Source organism: Lycorma delicatula, chromosome 10 (genome assembly GCF_047948215.1).
Source record: "Lycorma delicatula isolate Av1 chromosome 10, ASM4794821v1, whole genome shotgun sequence".
NCBI lineage: Eukaryota > Metazoa > Arthropoda > Insecta > Hemiptera > Fulgoridae > Lycorma > Lycorma delicatula.
Window position 1 is genome coordinate 53,224,954 of NC_134464.1, and position 18,780 is coordinate 53,243,733.

Below are 18,780 nucleotides of genomic sequence, written 5' to 3' on the forward strand. Positions count from 1 at the left end.
AATTAAAATTGTTATAAACAATTAAAATGTTTAAATTGATTTTTAACAATTGCCCCCCCCCCCCCACCACGTATCAAGTTTTTAATATTTCTATCGTGTTCTCTGTCAAATTTCCTTTCGAAAACGCTTTTTTTATAGATGGGGAAATAATTATTACTATATGAAAAAAATTAATTAATCTACCGCGTTCTTTGAATCAGCTGTATTGGCCGTTGTGTATTCAGCTCCTCGTGCGATTCAGTAGCATGCGCTGTGACCCGCGTGCCGATGTGATGAACCGTGCTAGATTAATTTTTTTCATAAATTTTTTCCTCATTAGCTTAATTTTCTTTTGTTCATCATCATTCATTTTCTAATAGTTTGCCACTGCATATCTAATAACACTGTGCTTTCTGTGTTTAGTTTCCTCAAATCATTTAAAAATTCCATGTTTTGAATATCTTCAGGATCTGAATTTTGTATCTCATTTGCATTCCTACTGCTACACGTGCCAAAAATTTCTGGTAGATGTTTCCAGCACTTATTTATTGTTCCAGATGATTTTTCATTCTGTACCACAGCTATATTGTAAATTAAATCTCTAACCGTAATTTTTTAAATTAAATTAGGGAAAGTTACATTAGCGTCCTCTTTTTCTTCAAGAATGTTTTTCTGTTAAAATTGCATAGTATGATCCCTATGCTGATGTTCATTTTTATAAGCAATCTCTCAAACAATTAAGTGGTGATCTTCATGAACCAGAGCACAAACTAGAACAATATTATCATCATTTGTTGGCATGGAAAGTCACTCAGTTCAGTAATTTTCATTAATGGACGCTTTGGTTCCTGTTCAATTACATTGCTACAAAATGATTCATACAGTCTTACAAAATGCTAGAAAAAGCATTTTAAATGTCAGTTTTTTCAAGATCTTTGTTTTACTTTACTAAAAATCTGATAAAAATTAATGTACCTACTTACTTATGTTTTACTAGACACCTGTTTTAGCTCGAAAAGTAACAATGATAGCATTGTCCTTCTGAAAGTTTCCATTAGGTTGCACCACTTATTGAAACATGGCCTATACATTATTACAAAAGTTCTATTTTTCAATACATCTTATATAATAATATGTTATTTTTTGCTTAATTTTTGTCCTGCTATGTTTTTATATTGCTAGTTAACCTTATAAAATAAAAATTACAATGTGAAATTACATAAATCAATTGCTAGTTTTCTGATGAATTACAAAAATTTATTATGCTTATAACAATAACAAATATAACTATTGTTATAAATCTATGATATCCAGAAATTTACAAAAGAACTGTCACTTTTCTCAAAAACTTGAACAATTTTTCTTGCAAAAAATTAAAAGAAAGTTAGTAAAATAGAAAATAAATTATTAATATATTATATAATCTACAGTTTACAATTTTAATTGTAATCTACAGTTTACAGTTTTACAATTCACAGAGCATCAGACATAAATGGTGGCATTTAAATTATAAATTTTCTCAGAAAAACTATTCAGACTTTGAAGAAAGAAGGAAGAAATATAATTTTAGATGATAAAAAAGAAACAAAAATCTTAGTAGGGGGCTGCTCAATTTTATTATACATAGGTTAATTATTTAAAGTAGTTTGCACAATAATAAATTTATAAAGTTAAAAGCAAATTAATTTAAACAATCATTTCCAGTTCTCTTGCATATTCTATCACTTGTTCTGCTAATTCAACAGATGGTAGTGATTCATCGCTTTTCTTTTCTTCAATTGCAAACGAATAATAATTATCAGAACCAAGCTTCCATTTTTTCTGAAAAATGTTAAAAAAATATTATACATTATTTTATTAAATATATTTCTTTGTTGAAATTTTAAGAATTTAAAAATCACAAAACAGAAAGTAAACTATATAAATAACTATAAAAAAATAAGGCTACAACAATAAATTTGGAAATCAGGCGGCAGGAAGAAAATTTGATGTAGATGAAAGCTGCATTCGAGACTGGCATAAAAGAAACAAGTTCTGGTGAAAGGCACTGGTAATAAATGGGCTTTTCGTGGCTTAAAACCAAAATACACAGACACAGAAAAAAAATTGTATGACTTTGTTATGGAAAAAAGGAAATGTGGTTATGCTGTCATGACAGAAATGTGTCAATCATATGCTCATGAAATCGCTAAATCGTTGATTTTAAAACAAGCTGTGGATGGATAACACGATTTTTTGCAAAAATGATTTGTCAATAAGATGAAAGACGACCATTTTTCAATGACTTCCAGATGCTTATGAACAAAAAATATTACATTATAGTATTACAGTACTTTATTGATGAAAATAATTTGGTTTATTGCACAAATATTGATGTGCTTATGTTGCACTTAGGACAAGCTCATAAACCTGAGGACTGGCGTCTTTTCATAGATTCATCCAAGTATAGTTTAAAAGTGGTTCTACTAAACAGCGGTAACAAATATCCTTTGATACCAATCACTTATGGTATTAATTTGAAAGAGACATACGATGTGATGAAAGATGTTCTTGAAAAAATAAATTATAATAAACATAGCTGGAACATATGTGCTGGTTTGAAAGTTATAGCTATTTTGTTAGGCATGCATATATATTTTGTTAGGCTATGATTATATGGATATTTAAAAAAAAAATAAATGACTATTATTTTTATCAATGGTTGTACATTCATAAAAATATTTTTTTTTCAATTATTTATTGCATATTATCTTTTCTTTTTCTCTATGTTTAGCTCTTTTGTAGAAACCTCTGCTTTGTTGGAATGTATAAATTCATGCTTTGTATGTTTAAATTCTATTTACATATATTACTTAGTACAGAATAATGAGATAAGACATGACTGACCTTAATTTTATCATGATAGTTCTTTCATGGGATCCTGCCAAAGTACTACAAAGATAAAATTACGGTAAGATGAGTCTTATCTCAATATTCTGTACTAGGTGGTATATGTTAATAGAATTAAAAATATAATTTAACAATACAGAAGAAAAATATGGATCTAAAGTTTAATTTCAATAGAACATATATGTATGTGAATTCATTAAAAAAGATACTAAAAAAAAATTAAAAATATAGAAACTGATATGATAAACATACCACTGAGAAAAAAAAATAGTAAGTATTAGATAAATGAAAAAATTACTTTTGTAAATAATTATATTCTGCTGCTAGGATACAATCTGCTATCCTCCAGGTGGATGGTAACATTTCTGTTTTTCATCTGGAGGATTCTGGGTTCAAATCCTGATCAAACTTGGCATTTTTCATATGAAACAGTTATTCTAAAATGAAAAACTGTAATTAGGCATTAGCCTATTTTTTTTTGGAGTAAAATAAATAAAATACAAACACACGTTAAAAAAAAAAAAAAAAACAAAAAAAAACAGTAAAATTATGCCAAGGTATAGTAACAGTAATTATGCCAAGGGTTCTTCTGTTAACTGTACTTTCTGTTCCTAAAAAATGTGAAAAGTACCACCAATGAAATACAATCACGAAACTGCTTAAAAAAATTTTGTAAAATAAGATTTGGGTCTGGGCAAAAACTAATTCAAAATAACAAAAATAAATATAAATTTTTTATTATGAGACAATCAATATTATGTGTAGCATTCCTATATTCATCATTATAAAGATCCCAAAATTATACCACAATAAAATTAAAGGAGAAAAAGACAAACAGAAAACCAAATGTACAATAAATTAATAAAGGTTCTATAGCGCAGATAGTGACTCTTGACATGACAAGCAGTCATGTATGTATAACATACTTCAAGTTATTATATATTTCCAAATCTGATAAAGTTTAAAATTGTAAACATTGACACTACAGCTCTAATTGATATAATAACCAATAAAGTTACGAAAAAACTGGGTAAAACTAAAGTTGAAATCGTAAATAAAGTTTACCATTAAAGACTATATTTGAAAAATCATATGTAGACGATACTGATCAAAATTAACAACAGGAATAGCATATGATATTCAAATAGCAATTATTAAATCTTCTCATAAGAATTCCAAAATAATATGATGTATGAATTAGAAATGATGGGTATATTTCTCTATGAAAATTGGTTTACAAAATAGGGGTGAGCTTTAAATTAACCCAGGTTTTAAATTAAACTTGAAACACTGTTCATGGTAGTATCAATCACTCTACATATAGCCAAACCAAAATAAATTTTGAACATTTAAACAGTTAAGTTATACAACTAAAGTTTATGTCCACATATTTTTAAGGTAAATGCCAGATGTGCCTGGAGAAAAATTATAACAATTTCTTTTACAGGAGACAAAATATATTATTTTATTTAAACTGGTAATTAAGAAAAAAAGAAAAATTGTTCTAATATTAAAAACAAACAAAAAATTGCCTACTTTAATCTTTTATATCATTTTATAAATAAAATTATTATCTAGATTAAGAAGTAGGTAGATAAAAATTAACTTTTTGTAAGTTACCTCACTGCAGTACTTCTTTAAAGCAGCTTGGCTGGGTAAATTTAACATTCTAGATGCTTCTTTCACAGAGATTTTTCTGTAGGCTTTTTCCATACATCCTGCAATCTCATTACGTATGGTGTCCAACAAGATATCAATAAAAAAATTATAACTTTCAGCTGGAACATTTCCTTTAGCTAAAAATATCTGAAACATTAACCTAATGTTAATGAACGAAAGGAGTAATTATTTACAGAAATAATTAGTTGTCCCACAGATAAAGTGGGACTACATACACGCAAAACACATATAATTATAATTTAAAAATAATGTACCATTATTTTAATAATAAATCATTATTAAAATATAATATTCATTGAAATAAACACAATTCGCAACAACTGAACAAAGCTCATTTTAAGATAACTTTTTTTTATCAACTTCTGTACACATTAGTCACTAAAAAATGTAAAATACAAAAATTTATCTGTATGTGTTAAGCACTGTAACGGTTCGAATCAGACTCATCTCCTTTTTTTAACTTTTTTTTTTTTAATTTAAATATATTGATTTATTAATAATTATTAATAAATGTGACATCATTAAATGTCAGGAAAAGATTTTTGAAAGTGTATGTTTGGAGTGTCGCTTTATATGGAAGTGAAACTTGGACGACTGGAGTATCTGAGAAGAAAAGATTAGAAGCTTTTGAAATGTGGTGCTATAGGAGAATGTTAAAAATCAGATGGGTGGATAAAGTGACAGATGAAGAGGTATTGTGGCAAATAGATGAAGAAAGAAGCATTTGGAAAAATATAGTTAAAAGAAGAGACAGACTTATAGGCCACATACTAAGGCATCCTGGAATAGTCGCTTTAATATTGGAAGGACAGGTAGAAGGGAAAAATTGTGTAGGCAGGCCACGTTTGGAGTATGTAAAACAAATTGTTGGGGATGTAGGATGTAGAGGGTATACTGAAATGAAATGACTATCACTAGATAGGGAATCTTGGAGAGCTGCATCAAACCAGTCAAATGACTGAAGACAAAAAAAAAATAATTATTAACCTCAGATTGTAAAAAAAAATTACAATAAATAATAACTCAGTAATAATTAATAATTTCAACAATAAAAGAATATCAGAAGTTATTAATGAAATAAAATTTAATGTATTTTTCAAAAAAATGTGTATATGTAATATAATAGGCATACAAATAAGTCATGTGGTAGGTGTCCACATCAGATTTGGTGAAACAACTGATTTTCATATTGTTAATGGTTACATCATAATAATTTAAAAAAAACATAGTATTAGATATGAGATATGCATTTATTTAAAGGGTAATACAAGGACTTTACTTTATCCTAATTCAGGTAATATTGTTGAATTAATAATTGTATGAATATTTGATGTTAATAACTAATATTTTAGCAATTGTGTAACTGTCCACTTCATTAAAGAATTGGAGGATCATATCTCAGGTTCAAACAGAATAAGTTTTAATGAAGTGCAGCAAAAAATGTGTATGTGTAATTTAATAGAAGTGCAAGGAAGTTATGTGGTGTCCGCATCAGATTTTTTATCAACTGTTACCATGCCATAGAAAAATTTTTAATAATGGTTTTATATGTATATATAAAACATACTGACATGATAATTATACATTAAGAATGAGTATGTTTTTTCTTTTTACTTCACCAGACAAAACAATCTTAAAAAAAAATAAATATTTAATTGATTTACTGTTCTGTAAAACCTTAAATAATTATTTAACTTATTTATTAACATACTTTTTTTACAACATTTACAGAATTCTTCAACAGAAAATATTTTGTATGCATTTTTACACAGCTCATTTAAAAACAATAAGTCCAGGTACATAAATCTATAAGCTTTTATATAGTTACATTTTTCAAATAAAAAACTCAATATACTTTCAAAAAGATCTTATGATGTTACCTAATACTTTAAAAGGTTTATTTAAAAAAGATAAATAAATTTAGTGAATAATCAATTGTTTATGCCATGCTAAAACTACCATCCAGTCAACTAATAAAAATGTATTTTTAACGTTGGAGTTGTTTTATTAACTAAGTTAATTGATTAAAACTCATTTACATCTGTATGTAAAAGAAAAATTATATAAAAAGCAGAGTGAATTTATGAAAATAATATATGATCACTAAACTCTTACATCAACAAATAGTGTTTTCCATTGAAAGTTATTATTATAAACAAAAAATCAGTAAAATATTGATAAAATGGGTAAAAATATCAGACTACCACAAAAAATAAGCACATAATGTTGTAATAAGACCGATATAACAGATCTAAGTTAACAGATTTGTGCCAATTAAGAAGAAAGTAGTAGAAAGTATAATAATGGGAGGAATCCAGAAAGGGGCTAAAAGTAACCCTTTTAATGAAGCAACAGGTCTGTTTAACAATTGTTCTTTGTAATACTGCCCAACGACACATCTACAAATAGATGTTGCTCCATGAGAAGAAATATCGAACTAAGGTAGGAATGTATCGGAAAATGTCTCTCAAGATCATTCTCATGCTTTAACTTGGGCCTCATTCTGCAGGTAAAGAGGGTAGGAGTATAAATACTCCAGGAAAGACGAGTTGAGTTTTGATGAAGCAAGTACTATGCAAGAAATCTGAAGTGACATTGTGCATGTTTGTAGAACGTGTAAGGTGACACCACAAGTAATTCCAGTGAGAACAGTGAGGGACTGCAGGAGGTTGTCCAGTGAGTTCCTACAGACAGTTAGAGAAAGGGATAGAGTGTTAGATTCATTCATAAACTATAGTTTATAAATAAATAAATAAAACTGCTCTATATTTATTTGTTAAAAAGAAAGGTATTTGCAGTAAAAGAACTGTAGACTAATCTTATTTTCATAGCAATATAATATCAATTATCAGGTATAAATAACAGCGATCATAATAATGTTTTTTATTGATGGGACTGAATTCTGGTTTTTAATATTTAACTACCTGTAAATAAATCTTGACCTTGATTTAAATTTTATTTTATATGTAATCATTGTTTTTTTATTATTATTGTTATGGTTGTGATTACTATTGTTATTATTTATTAATGTCATTTTTATTACTACTGTTATTATTATTATTGATTTGTCTTATTTTATTTATGTTCTGAAACTAATAGATTGTAATTATATTAACATTCTTAAATTGTTAATTTTTCAATATCCTGATCAAGCAGCCAACAAGCGACAATATAATGAAATTAGGCAAGCCTACATAAATTTATAGGTTCTAGCAAGGAAGAACTATCACTAAATAAATACAAAACATGTAATACAGCAGGTAGATTTCAGGTCAAGAACTTCTTACATTGTAACTGTTAAAAAGAAACTCATGAAACTGAGAAAAGATACTCATGTATCTTTAGAACATTTCATGATTCAAACATTATGTGAAAAAATGGCTCTAAATGTAATGAAGTTAATTTAGTAATTATTATTGTAAACCCCTAATTATTAAAAAAATACTACCTTATTGTAACTGCCTTCCATGAGATACTGTTCCAGTGACAATGGATGTCTGATATAAATATTTGACTGAATTTGATCTGAAGGTAGAAGTTCCAATTCAGTATGAAATTCTGCAACTCTATTTTGTGATAATAGTAATAATAGGTTCAAACCCAACAGCTGATATTTAAATGCAGATTCTGGCAATTGATCCCTAAAATAACAATAAAGTTTTTCACTAAATTTTCTTAACATAAAATAACATGTTGGGAGTAAATTTTTCAGAGCAGTACTTATATTAAAAAAATTAACATTTACTTCACCTGATTTAATAGAAAACTAATAAAAGGTTTGTAATTAAAATAAAAACATTGTATTATTTTATATATAGTAAATTTAAATTTAATGTAGACTTGTTCTACATCAGATTTTATTTTAACACACATTAATTCCTGAAACCAGTTATTAAAAATAAGTAGAACTTAAAATGTACACAATTAACAATTATGACTGAATTAACGCTTACATAATGGAACAGATGTAAGGGAATATTTTTTTTTACAACTACATAAATATAATTGCAATTGCATTTCAAGTAGTGTCCACTGAAATTTACACTTTAAATCGATTGATGGCAAATCATTACTTAGAGAAAACTTTCATTTAATGCGATATCTAATTTATCAAAGGAAAAGAAACAGGGAGAGAAGGACACAAACTTAACATCTGCATTACCATTTTCATAAGCACACTTTACTTTTGAATAAAAGACTCCAATCCTAAAGAAATCTTATTGTGCTTATTTTAGTCTGGTTTATTTTAATGTAAATTTGTTGAGATCTACAAGCATGCATGTATGCACGCACACGTTTTATTTTTTGTTGTAATTACTATACAACCAGTAATACATAGCAGTGAAATTTCTTATGTACTCTCCTGATATTGTAAAAACAATAACAGAATAAATAAGGATTTCCTCTAACATGCTTGAATTTATGTAGGTATTTTTTACATCTTCATTAAAAAAACAAGGCAAAAAAAATTTTCATTCAACATTTTTATGGTTTAATAAAAGATTGAATTTATTTTCTGTGAAAGAAGAATTCAAATCTGGGAATCTGGACATAGGTGACATGGTAACAAACCCCAGCAATGAGAAATTTCTATCCCAAAAGAGTGAGGTGATGCCAAACATTACACAACTAAATTGTATCTTTCTACAAAGCATTCTGTTTACTATGAGGTAAATTTTTTATTCATTTCTTAAATATTACAGAATTATATAAAATTTTAAGCCCTACTGGATATTACATTAACAAACAAAGGCTTGGTTAAAAAAAAAAGATTATAAACTTTCATACATCAATAACAGATATAAAGTGAAATTTAAGTTTTTGATAAAAGCACATGCAGATGACACAGCTTTAGCATATAATACTAATTTTTATTGAAACATTTTATTTAAAATATCAATTGCTGTTGTTACTGAAAAAAAAATTGCAACTTTCAAAAAAAAATTCAAATTGCATTTCAACCCTTTAAACTTTGTTAAAATCGATTTTTTGATATACACATGATGATTATACACCAAAAATCAAGTTACCTTAATTTTTACAGAGAAATAAAAAAAAAAAAATAGTAAATTTTATCATAACACCATATTTTAATCTTTAAACTCAGAATTTAAAAAAAAAATCCTTTCTTAGTGTGCTCTTACACCATAAGAACATGTATACAAATTTTTTCAATTTATCTTCAGTAGTTTTGTTGGGCACTGATGTGATCAGTCAGTCACGACAAGTTGCTTTATAGGTGTATATATATAAATATTTAAACTGTGCTAATAACTACAAGATTAGTGCATTTTCATGAAAAAATTAAGATATTTAAAAAAATAAAAGTTATTTAAAAAAGTAATAGTGACCTGATTTTGTACCACTTAAAAAATTCCTTTCTTTGCTTAGATAAATACTACAGTATTATTAACAATTATCTTTAAACTAATGGGACACAATTGGCAACCAAGAACCCTGACAAAGAGACTGGACTCAGATCAGTACCAGAATAGATTATAAAAATAACTGCTATATATTATCAAAATATTCTAATTCTAATTAGTAATATACTAAAAAATAGTGTTTTGATAAAAATATACTTACTTATAATCCAAATAATAACATTTCAACTGTGCCATATATCTTTCAAAAGATGGTATATCTTTCACAGCAATACTCCATTGAGCACCTATTTCTAAAATATCTCCTGAAATTTTAAATTAAATACAATATGATTAATGTAAAATAAACATGAGATTTAACAATCATTTAGGTAAAATTACAATATAAAAAATTGTTTTAACATGTCTTGTTAAACATGACAACAACCTTGAAAACAAAAATGTATATTTAAGAACAAATACGTAAAGTAAAAATTGAGTCTCGCACTATAAATTTCAAAAAAAAATTTTTTTAAATTTATTACAATATTAATAAGAAACTAATAACTTATATTTCATAGCTGTGTAATAGGTAATGCTATGAAAAAAGGTAAATGCTATAAATGTAAAAAGTAATGCTATAGAAGGTAAGCTTTTTTTTTTTGAGATGATAATCGACTGTTTTGGTCATTTTGTCCTATGAGAATGAAAGATTGTAGTGTATGATAAATGCCATGCCTGACCCGGATTTGAACCCAGGACCTCCAGATGGAAGGCTGAGAGGCTACCACTCCGCCATGGAGATTGACAAAAATTAAATGTGCTATTTATAAATAAAAAAACTGTTAATATACCAAGATCATTCAGAAAGTTCTCAGCCTGACACATACATAAGTACGATCAAATGATGATATTTGCCAAGTGGCAAGTTGTAAAGATAGGCATAAGATGGATGTTGTAAAGTTTCAGACGTGTGTTTAGTCTGTTGTGTTTGTGTGATTAAAGTAAACAAGTATTGATACTTTCTGAAAAATGGATAAAATTGTTATAAGCTATTATAAAGTACTCTCACTGTTTTAAAAGATTTAAAGCTGACAGACATGGAAAAAGTCATATTCCGCTTTAAAGAATTTTTTCCCTTCATTTTCGATGGTAAAACTTGGTTGTATATGCATTCAAGATGATGATAAAGGCTCAGGGTGCCCAAAAACTACCACCAACCAAGTCGTCACAAAAACCCAACCTCTTTTATTAAACAATTACCAACTAAAGGTATGCAGCTTGTTAATATTGTAAACATCTAGACAGACAATCTCCATTACATTTTGCATGTTTTGGGTATGAAAAAGCTTTCTGCTCAGTGGGTGGCATCATTGATAGCTGATCTAAAACACATTGAATGATGGTTAGATTTATTTAAATGTGACTCCACAGAATTTTAATTACAATAACACTTCTTAAGGTTAAACTTACCTTAGCATTACTGATTAAAGTAATGACCATATCTTGTCTGACTAGTTCCACCTAACAGTTCTACAAATAATCTTAATATTTGTAAATAAACTACACATATTTTATTTTAAATAGTTTACAATCAAATTCGATTTATTTTTTCAAGACTTCTTAAACAAATCAAACATATATGGTAATTTCATTGCTGTAACATTTACATAGATAAATGTTACAATGTTATAATATATTTATATAATGACTATGCACAGATAATTTTATTTGAATTTTTCTTTTGATTAGATCTTGTGAATACTACATTTAATTTCAATCATTATAAAAATGCTTTGGGTTTTTATATAAAATAATTAGTCTAAAAGTTATAATAACAGTAACAGAATGTTATATACTTCATATGAAATTTAAGTAGCTGTGGCATAACTTGAAATCGATACTGAGAATTTTAAAAACAAAAACACATACTGACATATGATAACATTTAACAGAAATAAAAATAATGTAGGAATTTCCATCAATGTGACTTACTTGCTAACAGAAGCTCCTGTTGTGATGCTTTTGAATTTGATGTAGGCAGGAACATAAGATTAGTTAGACCAACCTATATAAAAGAAAGTTTAACAAGACTTTTTTTTAAAATGTAGATATATGAACATATATATTTTTCAAATGTTTTTTCCTCCACTATATTCAATAATATAATTCAACTGATTAAAAGAATATAAAATCAAAACTACCAAATACGAGAATGAATCAAATGTAAAAGGTAATTTTTTTTAATACATTTATTGATAAATAATATACAATTAATACCTTCATCATTTCTCTGTATAGTCTCCTGCATGATCTATAGACTTTGCCAATGATTTGGAAACTTAAATATTCCTTGTTCATAAAAGGTTTGAGGACGAGTCGTCAACCAATTGCGCATGCAGTATTAAACATCTTCATTGTTTACGAATTGCTCCCCTTCAAGCGATTCTTATCTTTCTGTATAAAAGGTGTTTTTACTAATAGTTTTTTTTTTAAGGCAAATATGATCCTACATCATTCAAATGAATAATTAAATATCATAACAGAAAAAGAACTTCCTAAATATATTGTCCAAAAAATAGTCACAGTGGGGCAAACCTGGATTGTAGGGATGGTGGTAAGGGTTTCCCCAGTGCATTTTTTCCAATTTATCACTTGCCAAAATTGCAGTGCGTGGCATTTTCATGGAGTAGGATGACATCTCTGATAGGCATACCCTGTCTTTTGTTTCGGTAGGCAGCTGGCAATGGTAAGTCGTATTCACCATTATTTGATTGTGAAGAAAATCAATGAGTAAAACTCTCCTTGATCAAAAAAAAATCGTTGCAAGAACTTTTCCAGCTGACAGACGGGTTTTGGCCTCACTGGGCAGCCCTCATCCTCCCTTTGCCACTCTTCAATCGCCATTTTTGACTCAAGAGTGTAATGATGGACCCTTGCCTCATCACATGTGATAATGTGCCTTAAAAAAATCATCCGCTTCTTGCCGAAATTGATTCAGAAGTCTCTCACAGATCTCCAACCAGACCTGCTTTTGATTTTCGGTCAGCAACCTCAGAACCCATCAAGCACTAATTTTTCTAAAGCAAAGATGATCAGTGATAATGGATTGAGCACTTTCACAGCCAATACCCAGTTCTGATGTGATTTCTTCAACAATCACCTTTGATAAGTTCTAACAACATGGATGTTGTCACCTTGGGCATCGATCATGACTTTTGTTTTCTACACTTCTCGCCCACCCTTAAATTGTCTGGCCCATTTATACAGTGTAGCATCACCAAACTGTACCTTTAAACAAGTTAAAATTTCCACGGGTTTAACTCAATTAGTTAAAATCTTTATGATTATATGTTGTGCAACAGACGATGGATCCGCTTGCTCATTCATGGCTGTAGTGATCACAGAAGGGCAGAGGAACTAACCAAGCTGGTTCCCCTGTCTAACACACCGAAATTAACCTGCCACTCTCCCACCCAGCTCGGAACTGCTTGCTATATAGAATAGCAAAATTACCGTTTAAATTTGTTTCATCTTCGTACAATACATAAAGATTAAAAGTCACTTACCAACTTAATGCTTTCAAAGTAATTAATTACTTCATCAGCAGTTAAAATGAAAAATTATACATAAAATACAATGCTTTGTCACATAACATTAGTATTTAAAATACAGCAAACTATAAGTAATTTTTAAGGCAAGTTATAGTTCTTACACAAGAAAATCATTCATCAAAATCAGAAAATCATTATAAAAATCAACAAATTTAAGTCAATAAACAAAAATAAACTATAAATAAATTTTTGAAAAAATAAACAATGCAGACACCATAACAGAAAATAAATTACTGATTTGAACACCAGTTATTCTCAGAATTTCTTCATTTGTAATAAAAATTTCATCTTTCATTTACAATTATTATAAATTTTTAATTTACAATTTATACCTTTCAACTTATCTGTGCTTGGGCAACAGCCTGTTGTTATTAACAAAAATGAATAAATAATTAAAGAACAAATGAAATATATACCTTAAAAAAACAATACCTACGTAACTTTTTTCAAGCAACAAAAAAAAGCATCTAAGCCAAAACTATAAAATTACTATTCAGTTGAAAAATGACACTAGAACACTGTAATATTCCAATGAGTTTTATTGTTGGTATGAAATCTAGTATTAAAAAATTATTTTAATATTTTAATTTAACACAAGTGCTCATATTCATTTTGCCAGTTCTCTGCTGTTTAGATTTTTTTTAATTATTATTTTTTATTCTATTACTTTTTTGTTCATGGTAATTACTTTTTTGAACATTTGTAATTATTAATATTTATATCATCCAAAATTATAACATCTTGCTACCAATAATCTCACAACAAATCGAGTTTCCAAGAAAACACCTACTTTGCTACTGGGAGAATGATTCTGTTAACTTACATTAAGTCATTCCGAAAAAGGACTACTTTCAACTGGCAATGCAACTTCCATTTGGCATACTTGATAACATAAACTGTCATTAATATAATATAGATTAATTTCTGAAGACAAAATATTCTGAGTTCGTGTCAACATTGTAACAATAAAACAGCAGAATCATTACCTAACCTACAAAATAAACCGAAAGTCTGACCATTTTCCAGTACACGAAGCAAAAATACAATTTCATTTATACTTGCCTTTAGCTTAGTAAGTAACTGATCACAAATTTCTAAACGTGGGCTTTTCTTTACCCATTCAGTTTTTAATTTGTCATATAATAGTAACACTTCCTTAATAGACGCCATCGCTAAACTACAGAGCGAATCCCAGTACAACTGACGATTGAAAAAAATTGCTATGTAGTCGATTATCCTGAAATCAATATCGACTATTTTAATATTAATATATCGATGTTGGTGCTTATTAATCGAAATTTCATCATTTTAGAGACAAACTGGTTAATTTGAAATTGAGTCGTTCGTAAAAGACATATTACGTAAAAGTTTGTTTTATAAGCAATTCTCATATTTGTAACTTTTTGTTAATCTCAACCGCAGTGGCGGCTCATGTATAGGCACTGTGGAACTGCAGCATCTATTTCCACTTTATATTATCGATAACATTTAATATGAGTCCATTTTTAATTCTTTCTTTATACTTGTACAATATATAATTCTTAAGCTTGTTAGTAGCCATCTCCCAGCTTATGAAAAAGAAACAAAAATCTTTGTATGGAATTGTGTGCTTCACAGTTTCAGCGGCATAGCGTTTGGCTGCTATGCGCATGCGCACATAGGAAGCTGCACGCGAGGCTCCTAGAGAGTGAGTGAGAGAGCACTGTCGCTCCCGCAGTGCCGGTGTAAGATAGTTATTGTTTTACTCCGCTTATATATGGAGCATCTCTTTTCTAGATTATTCGGTGGAAGGAATATGAAAGTGGTATAGTTGTCTTTTTAGTAGTGATCAAAAGTTAGCAGAAACAAGGGCTCTTTGATTACCAAATCTGTCCAATAACATACTGGAAGGGCGAAAAAGAAGGTAATTAGTAAAACTAATTATGTATTTGTTTCTGTGTACATAGAAATTTAAATTAAGCACCATTTGACTATAATGTTTTTAAGTGGATGTTTTATTAAGTTATTACTTAATAATACTAAAAAATATTATTTGTATTGACATTTTATTATTTATTCAGTTAAACCAAATACCATATATTCTTGAATATGATAAAGTGTAAAATTATATTATTATCCTACTTCAGGCTACTCTATTTGATTTTTTTTTTGTTCTTTTATTTTACATAAAACTAATCACAGAAAAAAATTTTCTGTACCAGCAACCCTGCTAATTTTAGCTATGAGCCAGCCGCCACTGCTCAACACTCAACATCAAACATTATGCCATGATTTAATTCCTATGACCATATTGCTTGCAAAAAATCACGCAATATATAATTCTATGCTATGATTTTGTGAATAAATGAACAGTTTCTTATTTTATAATGTACAGGAGGAAGTTTTCTGAAATATAACTTAAATATAAAAAGTAAAAATAAGGATTTCTAGAAAAACTAAAATCCCAGTAACAAAATTGACATTCCTTTAAAAAGATAAAGACCCACCCAAGTTCCTGCTTTCTGCAAAAATACCTTTGCCTACATCCTGGATTTTATGACATGTAGAAATATTCAACAAAACTATAAAAACAAATAATTCAGACCCATAAATTTGCAGTATTATTTCCTGGTCAGTTTTTCCTTTGGATTATGAAGAATTTTTTCAGTTCGTGTTCTCAGGATTCTTATATTTAAAGCCTAGAGGTATTATTGAGTTTTTATCATCTTTATATCTCCCACAATTTAGCTCACTTTCAGGTCTGAATTAATTCAGTGTAATCAAACAGCTCTAGACAACTTTTCCATTTTTACATGCAATATTAAAGCTCTTATAGTAGATTATGTGCAGTTAATTTATAATATATATATATATATCAAACTTTGAATTCATTTTTTATAAAATTATGCTATGCTTTCACTCACTTTATCCATGTGGTGCTCAACTTTTGGGATTGGGTCAAAAATGAGAAATATGAATTTTTGCCAGAAAAGAGAAGAATGTTGACAATATTGAAATAATAGAAGGTAAACGAAATGTGAAAGGTATTTAAGCTCTGAAGAGGGAAAACAAAAATTAAATGGTTGTTTAGAACATCTCCTCTATTAGAACATCTTTCCATCAGTAATGATCTTTAAGTTATGTTAAATTTATAGAGTTGATAAAATGAATATTAAAATAATTTTTTCCTTACCATTAGAAATTATGGACTACATGATAGAAACTCAAAACATGTTTAAAAGAATTATATGCTTTTAAATGCATTACTTCAAACCTTTTCACTAGCTCTTGTATTATTTTTAATGCTAGGGCTGTTCTCTCTTATCATCATTTGATATTGTTGGTGGTTTTAGTACTGATAAAACCAAAATGTATGATGAAAAATTTGAAAAAACTTACTTCAAAATGGTTTTAGTCATGTTTACGACTGCTTTTAATGACAGGTGCTATTTTCTGGTGTTAGCTGATAGTATTGGTGGGTTTTTGAGTAAGGCAAAAAAAGCCTTTGTAGAATATGGGTCAAAGTGTGTTGGATTTGAATTGTTTATTTATTAGGTACATTATTGCTGTGTGTTAACATATCTGAAGTTCAAGTGACTTACAGCGAGATCCTTTATGTAACACAAAGATCCACCCACCAATAAGCTTGACTGATGTCAGGGTGAGAACAACAATAACAGTCACTGAGGACAGTTGTAGAACCATCCTGAAATTAATTTATTAAGAAAGTTGTATTTACTAAATTTGGCTAAGTTTGTCTTCAAATGTTTTCAGATTTATATAACTTCTCATCTTCGACTGTCATGTAAAAAAATAAAGAAAATTTAAACTTACATGTATTTAAAATACTGCAACTAAAAAAAAAAAAAAAAAAAAAAAAAAAAAAAAAAAAAAAAAAATAGCAGAATTTTATTTTATTAACAAAATGAAATGTAATGTTGTTATTATTGCAAACTTAACCTGTTCACAAAACTGGTAAATAAAAACTTGAGTCGTCTTTTGGAGGTCATGTACTAATTAGATACATATTTCATAGAAGGATGAAAACAAAAGTGATATTTTCATTTCAACTGTTTTCAAACCTAATGTGTGAATATATAAATATATATGGTGTCATGTTTAATATCAGATTTTGTAACTTTCCTCCAAAATAACAACTTTAACAAAAGTCAGATTGAGCCTCCACAAGGTGCACTTAGATATATACATGGAATAAATAGGAGAAATTTAGTGAACTGAATTCAAACAAACTTCACAGCTTCATTTATCCTCAAATTAAACTTCACTAGATCACATCTAGTGTTGTAATTCAGGACCTAGTCGCCACACAGGTAACCCCTTCATCATCATTCATGAAAGGTCTTTTATGGAATATTCCACCAGCTGAACCAAGCAACACCAGAGAAGACAGTATTTGGATATGGTGGGCTGCCACTTAGAAGATAACATGCGATCGAAAGCATTGGAATGCCCTAACACTATACACACAGACAAGAAAAATACAAAGTCCAAAATCAAACCAAAGCAAATCACCTACATTTCCACACACAATGTAAACTTGCTCATGTAGAATGGTAAACAAAAATAATAACTGGCCTAACGGCCTCCACAAAATTCTCATCATGGGTCTACAAGAAATAAGTAACACCAACCAGGACGCCATGGAATCTCAAGGATGTAGGCTTTACAAGGTACACCTGGGAAGAGAGTGATGTCACTTTTGTATAATTTATATCTCATAGAGATATTCCTAATCAAATCTTTTCTGACAATGGTAATAACTTTCACTCTGCTAAAAACATACTTTATAACTTATATCAACTCTTTTTAAATCAGACAATTTTAAAATACATTCAACCATTTTCAACAAACAAGGTATTAACTGGTCATTCATTCCTCCCACACCTCTCCATTTTGGTGGCTTGTGGAAAAGTACAATTAAAAGTGATAAGTATTACATGTGCGTGTTATTGGTCAAATGATTCTTAACTTTGAGGAATTATATAAAATTTTAACGCATAATCAGGCTTGCCTTAACTCCTATCCCATATTCTCTGTTTCTACAGATCATAGAGGTCCAGAGCCTCTATCTCCAGGATAATTCCTCATTGGGTCTTCACTTACATCCTTGCCTGAGCCCAGCTATCATAAAATTGAAGTCAATCATTTAGGACGCTGGCAACTACTTCAAAAACTTATTCAGTCTATTTCTATTTGGAAGCGTTGATCTAAAGACTGTCTGCATTATTTACAGCAATGAAATAAATGGAATTTTT

The 18,780-nt window shown here is 28.6% G+C and overlaps 2 protein-coding genes across 2 annotated transcripts in view; both read right to left on the reverse strand.

Moving 5' to 3' along the window:
* LOC142331457 (putative methylmalonate-semialdehyde/malonate-semialdehyde dehydrogenase [acylating], mitochondrial) overlaps positions 1-18,780 on the reverse strand; it is a 247,944-nt gene that overhangs the window by 56,435 nt on the left and 172,729 nt on the right. The gene's annotated exons all lie outside the window — the stretch shown is intronic.
* Positions 1,573-14,746, reverse strand: LOC142331136 (26S proteasome non-ATPase regulatory subunit 8-like). Its single transcript, XM_075376832.1, has 6 exons — positions 14,588-14,746; positions 11,907-11,979; positions 10,135-10,237; positions 7,997-8,189; positions 4,489-4,674; positions 1,573-1,800 (listed from the first exon to the last, which is right to left on the reverse strand). Exons 1-6 carry the CDS (start codon positions 14,693-14,695, stop codon positions 1,666-1,668), a joined length of 798 nt encoding a protein of 265 aa, XP_075232947.1. The 5' UTR covers positions 14,696-14,746; the 3' UTR covers positions 1,573-1,665.